At 44.4% G+C, this 19,660-nt stretch overlaps 2 protein-coding genes across 2 annotated transcripts in view; one reads left to right on the top strand and one right to left on the bottom strand.

Moving 5' to 3' along the window:
* Positions 1-18,321, top strand: part of ninj1 (ninjurin 1) — a 65,129-nt gene extending 46,808 nt beyond the window's left edge. Inside the window, exons 3-4 of the mRNA XM_070895316.1 lie at positions 3,217-3,395; positions 13,351-18,321. Coding sequence (XP_070751417.1) covers positions 3,217-3,380 — 164 coding nt within the window. The 3' untranslated portion in view covers positions 3,381-3,395; positions 13,351-18,321. The remainder of the gene's footprint in view (positions 1-3,216; positions 3,396-13,350) is intronic.
* Positions 3,797-19,660, bottom strand: part of LOC139277191 (caspase recruitment domain-containing protein 19-like) — a 67,383-nt gene continuing 51,519 nt past the window's right edge. Inside the window, exon 7 of the mRNA XM_070895313.1 lies at positions 3,797-3,843. Within this exon, the coding sequence (XP_070751414.1) occupies positions 3,818-3,843 (26 nt within the window). The 3' untranslated portion in view covers positions 3,797-3,817. The remainder of the gene's footprint in view (positions 3,844-19,660) is intronic.

Below are 19,660 nucleotides of genomic sequence, written 5' to 3'. Positions count from 1 at the left end.
AGCCTGTTATTAGTACTCCACAATAGATTCCTGGTGTATCAATTTACAGTATAACGATGTACTGATGCAAGAGAATGCAGGCAACTCTCGATTAACCGGGGCACTCGGGGATCGGGCTATTCCGGGTAAACGATTTTGCCACTGGGGCGAGTGCACGTACTTGCTGAGAATGTTTGGGTCCAAAATTTATTCTTTAATGCTAGATTAACTTGCTGGAGTCAACGACCCCTCCCTCAAATCAATGTTGAAACTAGTTAGAACACCAACTCGATGAGCTTAATCCCTAATCCTTCGGCAGTCATCGGTCGGCGGAGAAAGAGCACAGACAAGCCGGACGGTGCCAGCATGCAGGGTCCCCAGGTCCTGCCTAGAAACCCGAGCTCATTCCCTGCCAGTGCCGCGATCAGGCCCAGCGGCGTGGCTGAAAGGTGAAATGACCAGTCTAAAGGCTTCAACCGTTGGAGGTCGAATGAGACTCGGCTTTACTTACCCCCAAGGCCGGGTGGCAGACAGGTGCAGAAAGTGGTCAGCGCAGGACTGTGTGTGGGGTGGGTTTAATGGCCGTGTGCAGCTGTACATCCGACAGAATCACAGTTCTTAAAAGTGCCGTTCTAGTGGGTTCTCCATTAGATCCGTGTACGGATAATCGAGAGTTGCCTGTATATGGAAGAGAAATTTGTGACTGAAATGCTTTAAAATCTTTGTAAGATATCAGACAGTGCAATTTTACGAAGAATTTTCTATTATTGAATGAAGAAATTATGTTGAGTATTTATTTGATTACAACTTTTTATAAATTATAATGTGGAGAAAATACATTTTTATTGCTATGCTGTGGATTCTTGTGCATTCTAAGAGGCAATGAAACACAAATTTTCAACCCCGCCAGTTGTTCCTGATCCTTACTGGAACACAGTTCTACAGCCACTGGCGGCCTTCTGATACATCACCTGAGGTAGCATTCCGACCTCTGAGTCAGAAGGTGCAGGGTTCAATCCCCACTCCAGACAGTTGTAGCCAGTAGAGGCTGAAACTCTGGCTCTGACTCCCACCCCCCTGCCCCCACACTCTTTGTATGGATTGTGGGAGCCCATAAAACCCTTCCACCACACAGGACCCCATTGGCTGATATAAACAGATGGTTAGGACCAGGAAAGAAGTGTTCTCGTCACAGTCTGTCAGTCTGTGAATCCTTCCACTATTTTACACCATTCCCCACGGGAAGAGCATGAAGATACGAAAATAGCCCAAGTGACCAGTCTTATGTGAACTCTGGCAAGCTATTTGAACATTGAGGACATCAGAGCCAAGCCAGATCATTCATCCTTCCCCCAACATCATGGCTGAACTGTTTTCTCTTTCTGTCCCGTGTATGCTGAGGCCAATTACTGCACCTTTGGTGAGATCAGCTAACTGAGCACATGGTAGGAACTGAACCTGGCAACTTCTGGTCTGCACAGCTTATTACCATTACACATTTGGCCATCAGGAGACACCTCAAATCTAATGGAGTGGGAGCCGAATAATTGTTGTTGATTGATAGTGGTTGTATGTTGAAGTTAAAGAAAGTTTAAAAAAAAAGTAATTTGACTGCTGTTTGGAAGTATTAAGTATAGTGAATTTAGTCAATAAGACAGGCAGAATTATTCTATTCCAAATAATCTGAATGCAGACTCTTGCCAATATGGATGGATTTGCAGTTGTAAAAGCATGGACACCACCAGCACACCCACAGCCTGCACTACACCCAATGTACATGATGTAGTAAAAGAAAACAAATGGGAAAATGTAATGTCTACATGCACCCATATAGTTTCCTTTGCAATAATATCGGCATTGTTTCTATCTGGTTCAGGAAAGCACTGCACAGTGTCGACGCTGCATAAATAAGGTGCTAGTGTTGTGCTCAGTCTGCTATGAGGCCAAGGTAATTTTTGCTAACAGCATACCACAGTTCCACAGATTAGGATCAGGAGCCAAATACAAGGCGTTGCTATATGCCTGATCTCAGCTGTGGTTTGGGTAGGTGTTATTTTCATGGGCAAAGCAAGTTGGAACCCTGCTCAGACCTCGTATTTTGGGAGGAAGCTTGCCCAAACCAAGCCAGAATTTTAACAGTGAGCCAGGAGTTCTCATCGATTGCGCTAACCTTGATGACCATATTCAGATACAAAGTGCACTTCATCCTCTGAAATTAGCCTATCCGCTCTGTGAACCTAAAAGCAGGACTTAATCATGAAGGGGAGAAAATATGTTCGAAGGAATTACATTCTCAAAACAAAAAAGTCATGCAGTTGAAACTAGATGGAAGTTAAGATAGTTACTCCTTTACATTCCTGCCATTTCATTAATTATATGCATATTCTCTTCATCAATGAAGTTCATTTCTTACAGGATGCCTTTGAGCAAGATCAGTGCAACAGCTTGACATTAGTGTTCCTGTATGGCATTTATTTGAACCAGTGGTTCAATATAGAGTGTTTCAAGCAGTATTTTCAGTGTTCTGTTGTTATTGGCTCCTTTTAATGTGGTAAATTTACCAGTTGAGTTGAGGCACTGGGCAAAGGATAAAATAACATAAGTGTATGCACTTAACTGCTGTTGAGGTTTGATCTTAATAGCATCATTTGATAAGTAATGTAGTATAATAATGTGATTATTTTCACACTGAGGAGCAACACATACAGTATAGATCATATAGCGATGCAACAGATTTTCATTTCTGACCATTGAGCCTTCATTCTGAAAGGAGGCAATGTAACCAATGACAGAAAGCTCTGATTCGAAGTTTTTCCTGTATTGGTAATAAGCCAGATGTGCATTTTGAATGCTTTCCTTTTATCTTTGCCCCAAATCTGTTGTTGCAACCAGACTTTCTATTACAAAAAATGTTTACAACATTACAAAACTGTCTATCAAACTGAATATCCAGTGGAAAGCACCTGGTAGCTTTATGTCTGTGAGCAGTCTTTATCGACAATGTAATCCAGTCAGTCTTGGAGTATGATAAAGATTTCAGTTAAGCTGTTAATCCTGAGATTTTAATCTCTGCCATAATTTGAATCGCAATTTGAAAATTGTGTGGGTGGTACTTGATATGACCATAATGAATGGTAATGATGTTTGTTAGGTTTGGCATTTTTGTCTTGACATTATTATTTAATGATGTACATCAAATTTTTCAATTGCAATTGCTGCTTTTGCCCTCCTTTTCAGTCAAATATGATCTGAATGACCCCAGGAAGCAAGCCAAGCTGGACCTTCTCAACAACATTACCACGGGCCTCGTGTTCATAATTGTCATTGTGAATATTTTCATCACAGCATTTGGAGTACAGAGGCCGCCTGATTCTTACCAAGCCGTTCCACGGCATCGTTAGCACAGATAAAATAAGGTATATCCATCATCTCCCTTTTCATATCTAATACAAAGCTCATTTGAATACTTTGTATCTGTCTGAATGTATAAAGTTAAAACAATTACTGTAAATTGACTTGAAGAAATACTCAGAAAATGCACAAAAAAATCTATTTGTGAGTGTCACCTTAGTATCTGACCACTTCCTAATGTAAACATTTAGGAAGGTATCTGCTTTCAATATTTAACTTAAAAAATGTGGGAACTTCTAACCTGCATGGTATTCTCAGACAATACATTGGGTTCACATAGGGTAAACCTCCCACATTGTCAGCTATTTCTAGATTTAAGATGGAAACATACCCGTCAAAAACAGATATGAGCTCCTGAGCACACTCTCCACACTTGAGTGGTCATTTGGTCAGGTCAGCAGCAACGAGAGTCAGCAATGACGGTTCATTAGAAAAGTTCAAGACGATTTCCCCCTGAAAAGAAGTGCCAAAAAAAATCAGTTTTGTTTTTGTACAATCAGATTTTGACAAAGCACTACTGAGATGTGCAACCAGCTCGAATAAATACAGCCATAACTACCTTGATCTGAAAGCAGAGGACAACCATTCCATGGCACAAGAATAAAATACGTGACTTGAAAATAATCCTTGTCTGCCAGACTGTTTGGAAAGGAAGAAAGTCCTTTGAATAATCTGAGAGATGCCAGTACAACTAAAGACATTGGGCCAGATTTTGCTGTCAAAATGACGGTGAGGTTAATGGGCTTGCCGTTATTAATGCGCAAATGGTACAGCAACTTCAGGCGAGGAGCACATGTGTGGGTAAATGCGAATATCCAAAAGTTGCTGTCTGAGTTGCCTACATTTGCAAAAGCAGTATTTTGTTATCTTCTTCACCATTGATGGGCATTGAACGTCATGAAGTTTCTGAATTCGCTCGGTAGATATGAACTGAATCCACTGTAGATATTTAGGGCTCGTAATTACAGCATAAGCAACCTTTTAACAATGTAATAATTGTTAATTACTGCTAATCTACCTCTCTGGCACTGAAAATGAACTATTACAAGCGTGGAATCTCATTCCTTCAGATTTTGAATTTTTTAGGGAGATATAAATTTTTTTAAATTGTTTTTTTCTTTTTATTTCTGTCTCTCTCTCTTACTCCAATCTTTTGTTCCCTCTCTCATTCTCTTTCTGTACATGATTTTGAGATTAATTTAGCCCCTTTAAATCACCCTCCTTTTCAGTCCTTCCGCTGTTTATTTCCCAGCCTTCAATCTCATTGGTTAAGGAGAAACCCTGTTGCTTGTCCTATTCACTCAGGTCCCAGCAAAATCTGGCCCAATAGCCTCAGAATATCCAGTCAAATCCACATCCCTGCAGTTGGCATCACATTTCAGCCTTGTCCTTTAAAACTGTTTGATTGTTATAATAATGTGCATTTTTATCATCCCAGTTTGTTATAAAAGATCCCACTGATATTTTAACATCGCATAGGTCAAGTCATGTTTGTTTCGATTAATGTTTGAAGGTTACATATCTCAATTTACAGTGCCTATCCAGGAATCCTTTGAAAAGCAATTGCCATTCATTGAAACCACAATCAAAAGTATCTCGTTCAAAATGTAATCTTTTTGGAGAAAATGAATTTTATGTCTGGCTAAAAAATATCCTAAACTTCAAATATAAATTTATCTTTTGGCCATAACATAAGAGAACACATTGTCGGTTTCTATTAAGTAGACCTGATATCTTAGATCAGAAAACTGAGTAACAGACACTCAAGACAGACTCACCATAAAAATAGTTGACACTATCACTAAATTCCTTAAAAAAAATCTAGATAAATGTCCATTTTGGATCAGGATTGGTGGTTACAGCGATAGTTATACCTGGAGATAATCAAGTGCTCTATAGAACACCATGGCTCCTGTGCTACTAAGGCTAGACCCAGCTTTAGAAAACAGGCTTAGATAGTGAGGTTAAGGGGATGGATAGACACTCTGGAGTTTTCTTTAACTACAGAAACTGCTTGGTGAAATTAATGTTAATACGGTTGGTGTACCTTGCTGTATTGTTCCAAGGAGCTGAAATATTTCAAATAGTTTTACAACAATAGTTGTTTCCAAATAATTCAGAATTGAGGAAGCAGAAGTTACAAATAAATAAGATTTCAAAAGTTAGGTAAAGATTTCAGACTCCCCACAACAATTGAAGTATTTTCTATATTAAGAATCAACCATATCCTGCCTGTCTTTAATATCTGACACAAATTGATTTCCAGTAAACCTCGTGATCATCCCTTTTCAGGGCAGGAGGCCAAATCCAAGTCTGTAAAACATTCTCTACTGTAGCCTTTCAGCTTGAAGAAGTTACTGTAATGCTGTGTTCTGCTGAAAATGCAGGATAAGAGCCTGGTTCTACATCTTTCTACAGTTGGCATAGATAATGGGCCCAAGTTTCCACACGCGCCTAGAACGGCGCAGTCCCGACCTGGACGCCCGTTTTTCACGCCACAAAGTGCGCCTAAAAAAATCCTCGGTATTCTCTACCTTCTTGCAGGTCCTCTGGCCCTCGGCGCAGCCAGCACGAGCTGTGGGGGGGCGGAGCCAGGTCCCGGCGCTGAAAACAGTGCCGGGACCTCTGCACATGCGTGCTACAGTGGGCACGCAAGTGCAGTAGCTCCGGGCACCGAACTGTGTGGGAGGGGCCCGAAGCACGCAGCCCCTAGCCCTGGCCCAATGGCCTCACTGGGGCTGCGTGAATAAGGCTCCTCCCACGGCCAGCTCCTGCTCACCCCCACCCCCCGACCAGACCCGACACTCGCTCCCCGCCCCCCCCCCTGCCTCCGGATCAGACCCGACACCCGCTCCCCCGCCGGACCAGATCCGACACCCGCTCCCCGCCCCCGCCCCCGCCCTGCCTCCGGACCAGATCCGACACCCGCTCCCCGCCCCCCCCCCCCTGCCTCCGGACCAGACCCGACACCCGCTCCCCGCCCCCGCCCCCGCCCTGCCTCCGGACCAGACCAGACCCGACACCCGCTCCCCGCCCCCCCCCTGCCTCTGGATCAGACCCGACACCCGCTCCCCCGCCGGATCAGACCCGACACCCGCTCCCCGCCCCCCCCCCGCCTCCGGATCAGACCCGACACCCGCTCCCCGCCGGATCAGACCCGACACCCGCTCCCCGCCCCCCCCCTGCCTCCGGATCAGACCCGACACCCGCTCCCCGCCGGATCAGACCCGACACCCGCTCCCCGCCGGATCAGACCCGACACCCGCTCCCCGCCGGATCAGACCCGACACCCGCTCCCCGCCGGATCAGACCCGACACCCGCTCCCCGCCCCCCCCCTGCCTCCGGATCAGACCCGACACCCGCTCCCCGCCGGATCAGATCCGACACCCGCTCCCCCGCCGGATCAGACCCGACACTCGCTCCCCGCCCCCCCCCCCCCCCCCTGCCTCCGGACCAGACCCGACACCCAGCCCCCCCCCCCCGTCGCCTCCGGACCAGACCCGACACCCGCTCCCCGCCCCCGCCCTGCCTCCGGACCAGATCCGACACCCAGCCCCCCCCCCCCGTCGCCTCCGGACCAGACCCGACACCCCCACCCGACCCGACCCCCGACCTGACCCCCCCCCACTGGACCCGACCCGACTCCCGCTCCCGGACTGGATCCGACCTGACCTCCCCCCCCCCCCCCTCCCCCCGACCCGACCCAACCCAACGCCACCTACCTGTAAATCTGGTGCTGGGGATGGGCCCTGCCCGAAGTCTCGGGCCGGCCCGTTCAGCCTTCAGTCCCGAAAGGCCTGCCTGAAGCACTTTCACACAGGTAGGAAGATGGTTTATTTAATCTTTTCTTTGCTTATAAATGTTTATTCAGGTTGGATTTATTTGTGTAATATTTGTATAAGTATAAATAAGGATTTATTATAGAATTTAATGACTTCCCTTCCCCCCCTCCCCCCCCCCACCTCGTTCTGGACGCCTAATTTGTAACCTGCGCCTGATTTTTTAATGTGTAGAACAGGTTTTTTCAGTTCTACAAAAATCTTCACTGGCTCCATTCTACTTTAGTTTGGAGTACGTTTTCACTGTGGAAACTTTCAAATCAGGCGTCAGTGGCCGGACACGCCCCCTTTTGAAGAAAAAATTCTGTTCCAAAGTAGAACTGTTCTACCTGACTAGAACTGCAGAAAAAAAAATGTGGAGATTTGCGATTTCTAAGATAGTCCGTTCTCCACCAGTTGCTCCTAAAAATCAGGCGCAAATCATGTGGAAACTTGGGCCCAATAAGTTGATTCCTCATCACTTAGAATAAACACACCACAACCAATCTGATCTCACAATAAAGATTTCTACAACCAGTCCACAGCACCAAAACACATTCACAAGAATAAAATACATGACTTGACAATAATCCATGTCTGTCAGACTGTTTGAAGAGGCAGAGTTCCTTTAATTTTATTGGCAACTCTCATATTGTTTAAAGATAATAGGCTTGCTAATAAATCTCCTCAGAATATATACAGTCAAGTCAACATCCATGTAGTCTTGGCCTCAATTCTCACTTGATCCTTCAAAACGTAAAATCTATTACAATTACAGGTGAATGCTCCCAACAGAAATCTGCATTAATTAAGGTTTGCAGGTTTGGTACGAACTCATTATTTTCCATTCCGAAGTTTAATCATAAAATAGACTGCTTCATTTCAGGCATAATATCAGTATCCTGTCTGAGCTCCAGCTTTTTAAGTGACGTACTACATGATTTCAGTTCAGCAAAATAGGTGGACACTGAACAGGAAGTGAAGTAATTGGGGCGGGGAGGGAATGAAAGGCATGGGTCAAAGTTCAATTTTAAAGGAGGTTTTTGAAGACAGGGAGAGAAAGGAAAAAGTATAAAACTTGCAGCACCCCATCAGTACTGAAGTGCCAGACTAAATTATGTGCTCACATTGAGTTTTCGTTTGAATTAATTCCCAGGATGAGGCTATTGATGGCAAGGCCAGCTTTTATTGTCCATCTCTAGTTGCTCTGAGCAGGTGGGCCTTCTCCTTGAACTGCTGCAGCCCATGTGATGAAGGTGCTCCCACAGTGCTGTTAGGTGGGGGTTTACAGGATTTTGATGGCTTTGCATGACTGCATTACTGGGATCAGCCCTGTACTTTGCAAGATCCATTTTAAAAAGTCACTGAAGGACATGGCCCCACCCCCTCAACCCTCAGCCCTTGTCATTCCTCATTAATGCAATCTCCACCTCCAGTGTAACGGACTGATAGGAGGTAGAATCATTTTTCCTCCTCCTTCCCCAAGGATTGAACTCTGCTGTCACAAGGCATTGTTCTTGCGAGACCAGGCCTGGTGAAACCACAATTGCTAAAACACATCTTATCACAGATCAATCTAAGGCGGAATCCAGAAATAGCAGATTAGCATCCCGAAGGGAGACTTTCGGTAGCTCAGCGCCTCCCTTTAGTGCCAGGGGGAAGCTAATGGGGCCCTAAGGGGTTAGTGATCGGGCGCAGCGAATGTAGCGACACCCGTGAACTTCAGTGCCAGTTTAGCGCTGGTGCTAACTTGTAGCGCCTGGGCCTCTAGCTCCTCGCAGATCGCGATGTCATTAAGTGTGCAGCGCCCCCTTGTCACTCGGGATGTAAAATTGACTCTCGCTCCCTGCCTTAGCACCGGGCATGATCAACAGCAGGAAGCGGAGGTGATATGCATTTGGATGGCCGCTGTAGGAGCGGTAGTTAAAGGGATCAACATCTGGTTTATTTTTAGTCGCCAATCAATGCTGCCCTGTCAGGTTCACGTAGCGAAACATCTGCTTTCAGTGAGTTAAATGTTTCTTACTTTCAGGAGTGTTCTGCCTGCTAAAAATTTGTCACTTTCATTCTGCTGAGATTTCAAAGTCCTACACTTGCAGGCGTTATTGGGGGCTGTACTGGCACTTGACCGCGCCCTCCAGCATCAATGTCAGAGGCAACAGAGACAGTGAGAAAGATTGCAAAATGTGGCCAGAGGGAAGAGGGCCAATAGGACTCTCAATAGGAGGCCCACAAAGCAACATGGGTGCATCCTCAAGTGGAGCACTTCTCCTACATCAATTTCACTGAGGAACAGTGTCTTAGAAGGCTCCACATCACCAAGGACGTGGTCACAGAGCCCTGCAGCCTCAGACCAGGGTGACCGTGGCTCTCTCAGTGGCAGTCAAGGTCACTGTCTCACTCAATTCCTACGCCAGCGGATCCTTCCCGTCTGCAACAGGTGATATATTGCAGTTTGCCGTCCATTGCTGCATCCTCAAGATCACAGAGGCTCTCTATAGAAGGACTACATTCCCAGTGAGAAGCAGGACGAGCGTGCATGTGGCTTTGCCAGGATAGCGGGCTTCCCCAGCCTGCAGGGTGCCATTGACTGCACCCATGTTGCTTTGCGGGCACCGTATAACAATCCTGAGCAAACCACGCACTGAATGTGCAGTTGGTGTGCGACCACACACAGCAAATCCTCACGCTCAATGCCCATTATCCTGGCAGCAGCCATGATGCTTTCATGCTGCGTCAGACTGGTGTGCCAGCACTCTGCAGCCATCACATCAAGCTCGCGGCTGGCTGGTTGGAGACAAGGGCTATCTGCTCGCCCCTCCGCACCCCCAACACTCCTGCCCAGCACTCCAGAACATCATCGAGCAGACCATCGGATTGCTCAAGCATCGGTTCCGTTGCCTTGACCGCCCGGGAGGAGCCCTCCAGTACTCGGCTGAGTGGATCACCGATGGTCTGCTCGATGATGTTCCTAGTGGCAGCATAGCTCTCACTATACAGTGCCTTTCCTAATCTACTGTTCCTATGCAGTGTGTCCTCAGTGGATGCAGCAGGGCTGATGGAAGGCTGCTGAATGCCGGTGCCAGAGACTACAGACAACCTTGCAGGATGCCCTCGACCAGCTCTGGGTCCGGAAGGCCCAGCTGTACACTTGGGCTGGGCGGCAGCAGTCTGGGCTGGTTGGATGACAGGCAGCAACAAGCAGTGGTGGGATCAGGAATGCTGTCATCCTGAGAAAGGACAACAGGTTCCTGCTCGACTGACATACTGCTACTCCCCCGGGACAGCACCTCAACATCCCCACCAATCTGCTAGAGCACAGATTGCAGGCCTGCTGCCACACCATGATATCCCTGGTGGACTGTGGTGGATACAGCGATGATGGCAGCAGTCAGAACTTATGTGGGATCAAGCTGAGACTGCATGAGAGCAGTCTGAGATTCGATGCCACCAATCATTGACTGCGTTACAGCACTAAGACATTGCATACTTGCACCTGTGCTGCAGTGGATGCTGCCACATCACCCATGACAATGCGTCATGAGGTCTGGGTCCCGACTGTCTCTCTGGGTGTCCACCATCCTTTGCAGAGTGGAAATGATGGACTTCACGATGTGCACAGAGCTCTGTGCAATGTTGGAGGCGGGCTCCTCCACACACCTTACCATTGCCGAGAGGCTCTCGGGCACCCTTGCCATTGCACCTATGCTCTCCATGTGCATGCCCATTACCCTTCTTGTGAATGCCTCCCCATCGAGGTCCTCATCTGAGTCCTGTGCAACAGAACTCACACACGATCTTGCCCTCCGGGGAGCTGGCTCACGAGCTACCCTTCCCCCTGGCCTTGCTGCAGCCCACTCGTCCTTGCTGCATCACCCAGTGCAGACCCCTCTACTAAACCTTCCTGTAAAGATTGTGTAGTGCAAGTCTCTGAGGTGGTGCCTGAGGGTGAGACATTCAGTGATGCGGTGTTTTGTTCCTCCTCCTTTTCTCCCACCTCACTCTTACTGGGAGCCTCAGGGATAGGCTGGTCATCTTGTTGCTGATTAAGAACATAAGAAATAGGAACAGGAGTAAGTCATTTGACCCCTCGAGCCTACTCTGATCTGATCTTGGCCTCAACTCCACTTTTCTGCCTGCTCCCCCTAAACCCTTGACTCACCTGCAGTTCACAAATCTGACTATCTCCACCTTAAATATATTCAAAGACCCAGCCTCCACTGCTCTCTGGGATAGAGAATTCCAAAGATTCATGACCCTCTGAGAGAAGTAATTCCTCCTCATCTCCGTTTTAAATAGGTGACCCCTGATTCTGAAACTATGCCCCCTAGTTCTAGATTCCCTCATGAGGGGAAACATCCTCTTTGCATCCACCTTGTCAAGCCCCCTCAGAATCTTATACATTTGAATAAGATCACCTCTCATTCTTCCGAACTCCAATGAGTATAGGCCCAGCCTGCTCAACCTTTCTTCATAAGTCAACCCCTTCATCTCAAGAATCAACCTCGTGAACCTTGTCTGAACTGCCTCCAATGCAAGTATATCCCTCCTTAAATAAGACTGAAACTGTACGCAGTACTCCAGGTGTGGTCTCACTAACGCCCTGTACAATTGTAGCAGGACTTCCCTACTTTTTACTCCATCCCCCTTGCAATAAAGGCCAACATTCCATTTGCATTCCTAATTACTTGCTGCACCTGCACACTAACTTTTTTGTGTTTCATGTACGAGCACACCCAGGTCCCTCTGTACTTCAGCATTTTGTAGTCTTTCTCCATTTAAATAATAATTTGGTATATTATTTTTCCTACCAAAGTGGATAACCTCACATTGTCCCACATTATACACCCATCTACTAAATGTTTGCCCACTCACCTAACCTATCTATATCCCTTTGCAGCCTGATTACCTGAAAGCATAAAGGCACAAGACTCGCATTAAGGTGAGGGCAGGGGGGCAGCAATGGAGCAAGGAATGCAGACAGTATCAGGAGCTGGAAAGTGGGAAAGGCTTGTGATGTGAGGGGGAAGTGAGGTGAGAAGAGGAGAGGGGATGAACATACCGTTGTTGCCCCCAAGGGGGTTGACGTTGCCAACGGCCACAGCGCTTACCACCTGGTGCCCGATGACTCACAGCACTCCCTCCTACAGATCTGTCAGGTGATGGATGGCTGCATCACCCCTGCCTGTTCTTTGCTGCTCCCTCCTAAGGTAGGCCATCTTGGCCTGCAAGAGAAAGGAAACTATGTGAGTGAGAGTGCAGCTATGTGTTTGGGAGATGTGCTTGCCATAGTTGAATAGCTGTGATTGTCGGCAAGGCATAGATGTGAGTTTTAGTAGGTGGAGATGCTTGGTGGGTGAGTGTCGGGGGTGTTGTTTGTGCAGTGTGTACAGACTGAGGTTCAGATGCTGGTATGTAGGACCTGTTGAACTCACCCTCACCACCAGAGTGAAGTCGTTGAATTTTTTGTGGCGCTGCTGGCCGAGACCTCCTGGGCCACTTCCCTCCTGAAAACCTGGGGCAATGACCTCCTTCCACCAGTGGCAGGGAACAACACTGCCCTCCTTTTTTCCACTCCCACGCTCAATGTCGCTGAAATGGCAAGCTTTCTCCCTGGGACTGGGATCAATCATGAAAATAACAGGTTGAGTTGCTTGCAGGTCGCCTTCAGAGCCAGCAATGTTAAGAATGAGGTTATACAGAATGATTCAGAGCTGGAAGGAGCCAGTGTGAATGATGATTCGGGATTGTATTTCACCTGAAATGTATTATCACTCTGCTAGTCGAGCTCCAGTAGTGCCCTAGTGAGGTCATTGACACTTGACTTAGTGCTCCAGTTCTCTCTTGGAGCGCCAACAAGAAATTTATTGGGAGGTCAGAATGATTAGCGCCTGGCGCTACTTTTGCAACTTTTCAAAATTTAATGCCCGAATCAGGGCACTCACTACTGAATTTCTAGCCTTGTCTGCTATTTCTTATTGTCAAAGGAGTTCCTTATCATTAACACTGTCAGGCTGTTCTTTATGTTAAAAAAAAATCTGTAACAGAATGTCCATTTTGAATACTGTTGTGAGAGAACTGAATGTTGGAATTAGCCATTCTAATTGAGACTTCCCATTTGCTTTGTTCCATTTTTTCCAGCTCATAATGAAACATCCTGAACCACAAAAGAATCTGGACATCACATGCATCAACTAGCACAGTTACAGTATTGAGAAGAGAGCTTTAGAAGGCAGGCCTCCTCACAAAATGGCTCTCTTAATATGACTTCTTTTGTTAGAACAATGCTGCCTTACTACTTTATCAGTATTTGAAGTGTATTTAAGGTTATGTAGTTCTGTAAAATACAGCCTTCTATTATTTCTATCAATACATTTGATGAACAATATTGTGCATCTCTGGAATAAGTGGCCGTTCTAAATTCAGCAAAAAATATAATTGTTTTATTGCAAATTGTAAGAAAGACTTGCATTTATATAGCACCTTTCAAACCACCGGACATCTCAAAGCACTTTACAGCCAGTGAAGTACTTTTGGAGTGTAATCACTGATGTAATGTGGGAAACGCGGCAGCCAAGTTGCGCACAGCAAGCTCCCACACACAGCAATGATAATGACCAGATAATCTGTGACTAGAAACAACCGCAGCTTAACAGGTAGAGACATTTTGAAAATTAGAGCTCAGAAATAAGAAATCGATTATGAAATAGACCAGAAATTATTAAATAAATTAGAACAACCAATCAAAATATGGGACATTTCAAATGCATTTTAATATAGCCTTCCAGCAGTAACAGGTAAGCCTAGCACCAGAATGTTGCTGTATGATTTTAAAAAAATGACGATAATGGATTGTTTCTGTATGAAACACAGAAAACACACAGGCCACTGCCTGCTTGGCATTTAAATTATCAGATTGCTTGCCCGACATCCAGAACTGGATGAGCAGAAATTTTCTCCAGTCAAATATTGGGAAGACCGAAGCCATTATCTTTGGTCCCCGCCACAAACTGCCTTCCCTAACCACTGACTCCATCCCTCTCCCTAGCATCAATCTGAGGGTGAACAAGACTGTTCGCAATCTAGGTGTCATATTTGACCCTGAAATGAGTTTCCAGCCACATATCCGCAGCATAACTAAAACCGCCTTTTTCCAGCTCCGTAACATTGCCCGCCTCCACCCCGCCTCAGCTTTTCTGCTGCTGAAACTCTCATCTATTCCTTTGTTACCTCTAGACTTGACTACTCCAACTCACTCCTGGCCGGCCTTCCACATTCTACACGATGTAAACTTGAGGTCATCCAAAACTCAGCAGCCGTGTACTAACCCGCACCAGGTCAAGATCACTCATCACCCCTGTGCTTTCTGACCTACATTGACTCCCAGTTAAACAACGCCTCGATTTCAAAATTCTCATCCTTGTTTACAAATCACTCCATGGACCTGCCCCTCCCCATCTCTGTAATCTTTTTCAGCCTCACAATCCCACAAGATGTCTGCGCTCCTCAAATTCTGGCCTCTTGAACATCGCTCATTGTAACTGCTCAACCATCGATGGACGTGCCTTCAGCTGCCTGGGCCCTAAGTTCTGGAACTCCCTCGCTAAACCTCTATGCCTCTCTACCTCTCTTTCCTCCTTTAAGACGCTCGTTAAAACCTATCTCTTTAAACAAGCTTTTGATCATCTGCCTTAATTTCTTCTGTGGCTCGGTGTCAAATTTATCTGTTTGTCTGTAACACTGTTGTGAAGCGCCTTGAGACATTTTACTATGTTAAAGGCACTATATAAATAAAAGTTATTATTATTAATAAGATGCAATCATATATCTATTGTACAATCTTCATGCCTTTAAAATGTTTCTGCACACAATGTAAAACATTTGAAATGTTGCATTTTAGAAGTTTAAGCCCTTTCTGTAACTGGGACAAATACTTTATATCTTTTCAGAGAATTTTTGCTACATTTGTTCTCTATTTTTGATTCCAAAGTGCTAAAATGGATTTGTAAATGTAGCTCTGCTTTTTGATCACGTGTAACCATATACCCTTTACATCTCTCTGAAATGCAACTGTAACCCTCTGGATTTCCTGATCTCTTTTTCTGCTCTTGTGATCATGTTTTGAGGGTTTTGTTTTGATTTATTCCTCAATTTGTTTCTCCCTCTTCACTGTACCTTTTATGTGTCATTTTTGCACTCTTCCTCCATTTTGCATTTTGGTTGTTTTTACCTTTGCAACTTTACCTGCGTTTTTTGGTTTAGCGTACATTTCACCTTTGTCTATCTGTGCCTTATGATTCGTCACAGTGATGAGCAATTTTGTATGCTGTGCTCTGATTACTTTCCCTGTGTCTGTCCCACTTCTCATCACTATCCAGTGGTCTCTGCTGAAAGTGCATGCATGGATGTTGGGTGAGCGTAGCATCGGCCTTGGCTGTGATGTCCCCACTGTTGGATGGCACGTTGACACTCAGTGTCAAGGTGGAATAATGGCTAATTGGGAGAAGTGCACACTTGGATGAATTCACATCTATTGACTTGTAACCCAACAAAGATCCACAAGTTCAGAAGAAGAGGGAAAAGTTAAATTGGTCAAGAATATTTGGTGAGAGATTGAAATGTGGGCATTAGAGTACTTTACCCCACCCTCTTGCCCATCAGCTGGTTGACCCAATTTTGTAGACAATAGGTAGTTGAGGACTGGGCATGACTGGTTCTCCATAACCTCTACCCTTCCATCTGACCTGAAGGTAGGCAACACCACTGGGTATGAATACATGAAATCACAAAACAAACTAATTGATTCAATGATGAAAGGTCATCGACTTGAATCATTAACTTTGTTTCTCCATAAATGCTGCCTGATTTGCATTTTCTGTTTTTATTTCCAATAGATTCACTCTGCCAGTTTGAATTGATTCTACTGTCACTTGAAATATATATTTTTTTAATTATATTTAAAAAATAGACACTAACTGCAGTAATGCTTTTTTAAATTAGTGTACAATTTGTACATTAAATACTGGAAGTATCTGTTCATATAACAATTATTTTCTCTGTACCCATTTGCCTGTTTTAACTGTTCCCACCCTTTCCTGTGGTGGCCACTCATCTCGGCAGCCTTGTGAGCAGGGAGAGCAGACATGTTGAAAGCTTCATTCTAATAGTTGTGCTATATTCCGCACAAGCTCTGGGAAAAGAGACTCAAATTGTTTTTTCCATCTAAGATTAAAATCACCAATTCATTAAAATCAGGTGGGTTCTGAAAGACTGTATGTCAGATTTGTAACCTCTATTATCTCATCCTCTATAAATAGGCAACAAGCAATTACTTCCAGCATGTGCAGATAGTATGACCCAGCTGATCTCATGTAAAAGATGTCAAAAGAATCTCTTTATCAGTTACAACCAGAAACATGTATTAAATCAATGACATGGTCCCAGTGAGAGGATGTTCTCTGTCTAAGAGGCTGGCCACCTGGATGAGAACAGACAATATATGGTTCGAACTAATTGTCAGCTACGACTTGTACCTCAACTCATGACCACAGCACTGTGAAGCATGACGACAATAGTAGACTATTCTTTCTTCATTCTCATTATGCCTGTCTATCAGATTACAGCATAGACAGTATTAAATAGGTCAATGGTGAGGGGAACAACTGCTCCTTACACTTTGTAATTTACTGTTTAATTAACAATATTATAAAACAAAACAATCATTCCAACAACAGATTTTAAATCAGATGATTGCTGTATTTTACCTTTATATTTTCTATCATTATGTACAGTTTATTTTGTACGTATGCACAATGAATATTTAGCCAAGCAAATCTTAATATCAACAGTCTTTTGTTTATAAACTGAGCGTTTAGCTTTGTTTTTTGTATAACTGGATGTTAATGTATTCTACTTAGCTTTGTTTTCAGTATATTTCCTTTTTTGTTTTAACATTTCCCATTGTGTAGACGTTTATAAAGTAAAAAAAAGTGACTGGATTGACAAAATAATATAACGTTTAAGATACTGAATGCTGTAACCACAGAAAGTCCCAAAAAGGGACAGTACATTAGTGAGGGAATGATGCAGGCATAAGATCACTCTGGGACCTAACATCATAAAATAGATATGTGAACCTTTTTTAAAAGAAGAACAACAAAGCACAAACTGAAGTGAGTATTTTAATGACATGTTATGACTCATTATCCTGCATATCCAATTAACTCTGACTCAAGAAAATGGGTCAGGGTCAGGGTTAGGGTGGGGTCAGAGACGTGGGCAGAAATCCTGCTGTGCCACTACACCACCAGAAAGAGGGAAATCCAACCCAAAATTTCACTTGCAGTAAATAAAGCGTAAGCATTGGGGAACTGCTGAATTCCACAACTAGACTAGTGTTGTGACCATATAGCTCATACTGGACAAAATCAGGAGTGGGTTGTAGTGGTCAGTTTAGGAGCCAAACATTTGGATATTTCCGCATTCTAATCAATGAATACTGTGGAAGTGCTTGAATGTAGGGCTTCTCAATCTTTAAAAAAAACACACGCACAGAAATATATTGGGGTATAATTTCATCTTGGGCAGTAGTGCACAATGAGCGATAGAGAATTGGCAGCCTGTTTTACACTTCACCCCATTTTCTTTTCCAATTAAGTCAATTGAAAAAAACTCAGCAAGTGCAAAATGAGCAACCGATTCGCTATCACCCATTTTTGCACTACTGCCCTTGACAGATTTATATCCCCAGTGCTTTCCTTTGTGGATCGTTGCTTTTCCAAGAATGGATTAGCACCCAGCTTTGTTGTATGCAACAGATGAAGTCAGTTCCATTCATATTCAGCATATATCACCTTTATGCAACGATGCTGCAGTAGTGATGCATCTTTCCAAACTGTCAAGTTTAAATTTTCAGTGAATACTCACTTAACAAAATTGGAGCTCAAAGATCAAAAATAAGTTATTAATGAAGTATTCAACTTGCATTGTAGATCCAATGCCAGTGTAAACAGCAGCTGTAAACGTCGTGCACATCTTGTTTTCTATTTCACATGACTGTTTAAATGTATTTGTTTCAAAATACTGCAATTTACAAATAAAATACTTTCTTTAATAAAATTGCATCCATTATTGCATCACTGACCACCTCTGCCTGTTCTTTTTTGTTTTGAATATGGATCGTACTTTAACTAACAGCAATTTTCAACATACTTCTTCAGCACTGTGTTGTGCAACATGGAAACATCAGGGAAATGTAAAGAAAAGAAGCATAGAATTAAAAAGGTAATCCTTTTCACTCTCCATCTACTCAGTGCATTTCATTTCCCGGGGAAGGATTCTGCAATATTTTTTCCTGCCTCAATGATAAATCAAATGGAACTGAACTGCACAATATCTATCCGACCTTATACTCTGCTTTATTCATCCCTGCCCAGATGCCTTCCTCAGCAATGTTGCTTTATCAGTTCAGGAACCATCATATTGCACACGGTATTCGATCAATTCTACTCATCCTTATTGTAGTTATCAATCCCAGACCCAACCATAAATGCATTCAGCTTGTGTTTTTTTAAATACTCAGTAAGCACAGCATTAACTAGGAGTCTACTCCATGATCCATGATTCTGAGGGGAAAGAAGGCAAATTTTGCCTCCGGTTTGTTAATTTTATACCTGTTTATTATACTTCTATGTTCACCGTCTTCATTGGAACAGAGTAGGAGGCCAAGGACAGAGATGTCGGAGTGGGAGTGGAGTGGGGAATTAAAGTGACAGGCGACCGGAAGCTCAGGGTCGCGCTTACGGACTCGGCTTCCAACATTGTTCCAATGAAGCTCAACGCAAGCTCGAGGAACAGCACCTCATCTTTCGTCAGCTTTCTGGACTAAACATCGAGTTAAACTATTTCAGACCATAACCTCTGCCAATTTTTGGCTCCCTGCCCACCCCCTGATCTTATGTTTTTTTCCTCTTTGTCTTCAATGGCAGCTGGTCATTATCCTGCCATTCACACCCTATCTAGACTAACCTTTTTCTAACTTCTGCCATACCATTTCAATTCGGCCCACCATCCCTTTTGTCTCTAATCTCTCCTGCCTTCCACCCTATCACAGACCTTCCCGTTTGTTCTTTCTTCCCCTCCCCCTTTCAGTGCTCCTTAAGAATCTGTTCTTTTCGAACATTAGACAGTTCTGACGAAAGGTCATCGACCTGAAACATTAACTCTGTTTTTCTCTCCAAGGTGCTGCCTGACCCGCTGAGATTTCCAACATTTTCTGTTCTTATTTCAGATTCCAGCATCTGCAGTATTTTGCTTTTGTATTAGCCAATCAGCAATTGGGGCATTAAATTGGCCTCGGTACCCATGGGGGGGAAAAGTCAGGCAGGGATGTTGATCCTGGTTTTTATTCATTGATTCATTTTGAAGTAGATGTCTGGGTGCCAGATGAGGA

The sequence above is a fragment of the Pristiophorus japonicus genome, chromosome 12 (assembly GCF_044704955.1).
Source record: "Pristiophorus japonicus isolate sPriJap1 chromosome 12, sPriJap1.hap1, whole genome shotgun sequence".
Classification (NCBI taxonomy): domain Eukaryota; kingdom Metazoa; phylum Chordata; class Chondrichthyes; family Pristiophoridae; genus Pristiophorus; species Pristiophorus japonicus.
The sequence above is the reverse complement of the archived record's forward strand: the minus strand, read 5'-3'. Positions and strand labels throughout refer to the sequence as shown.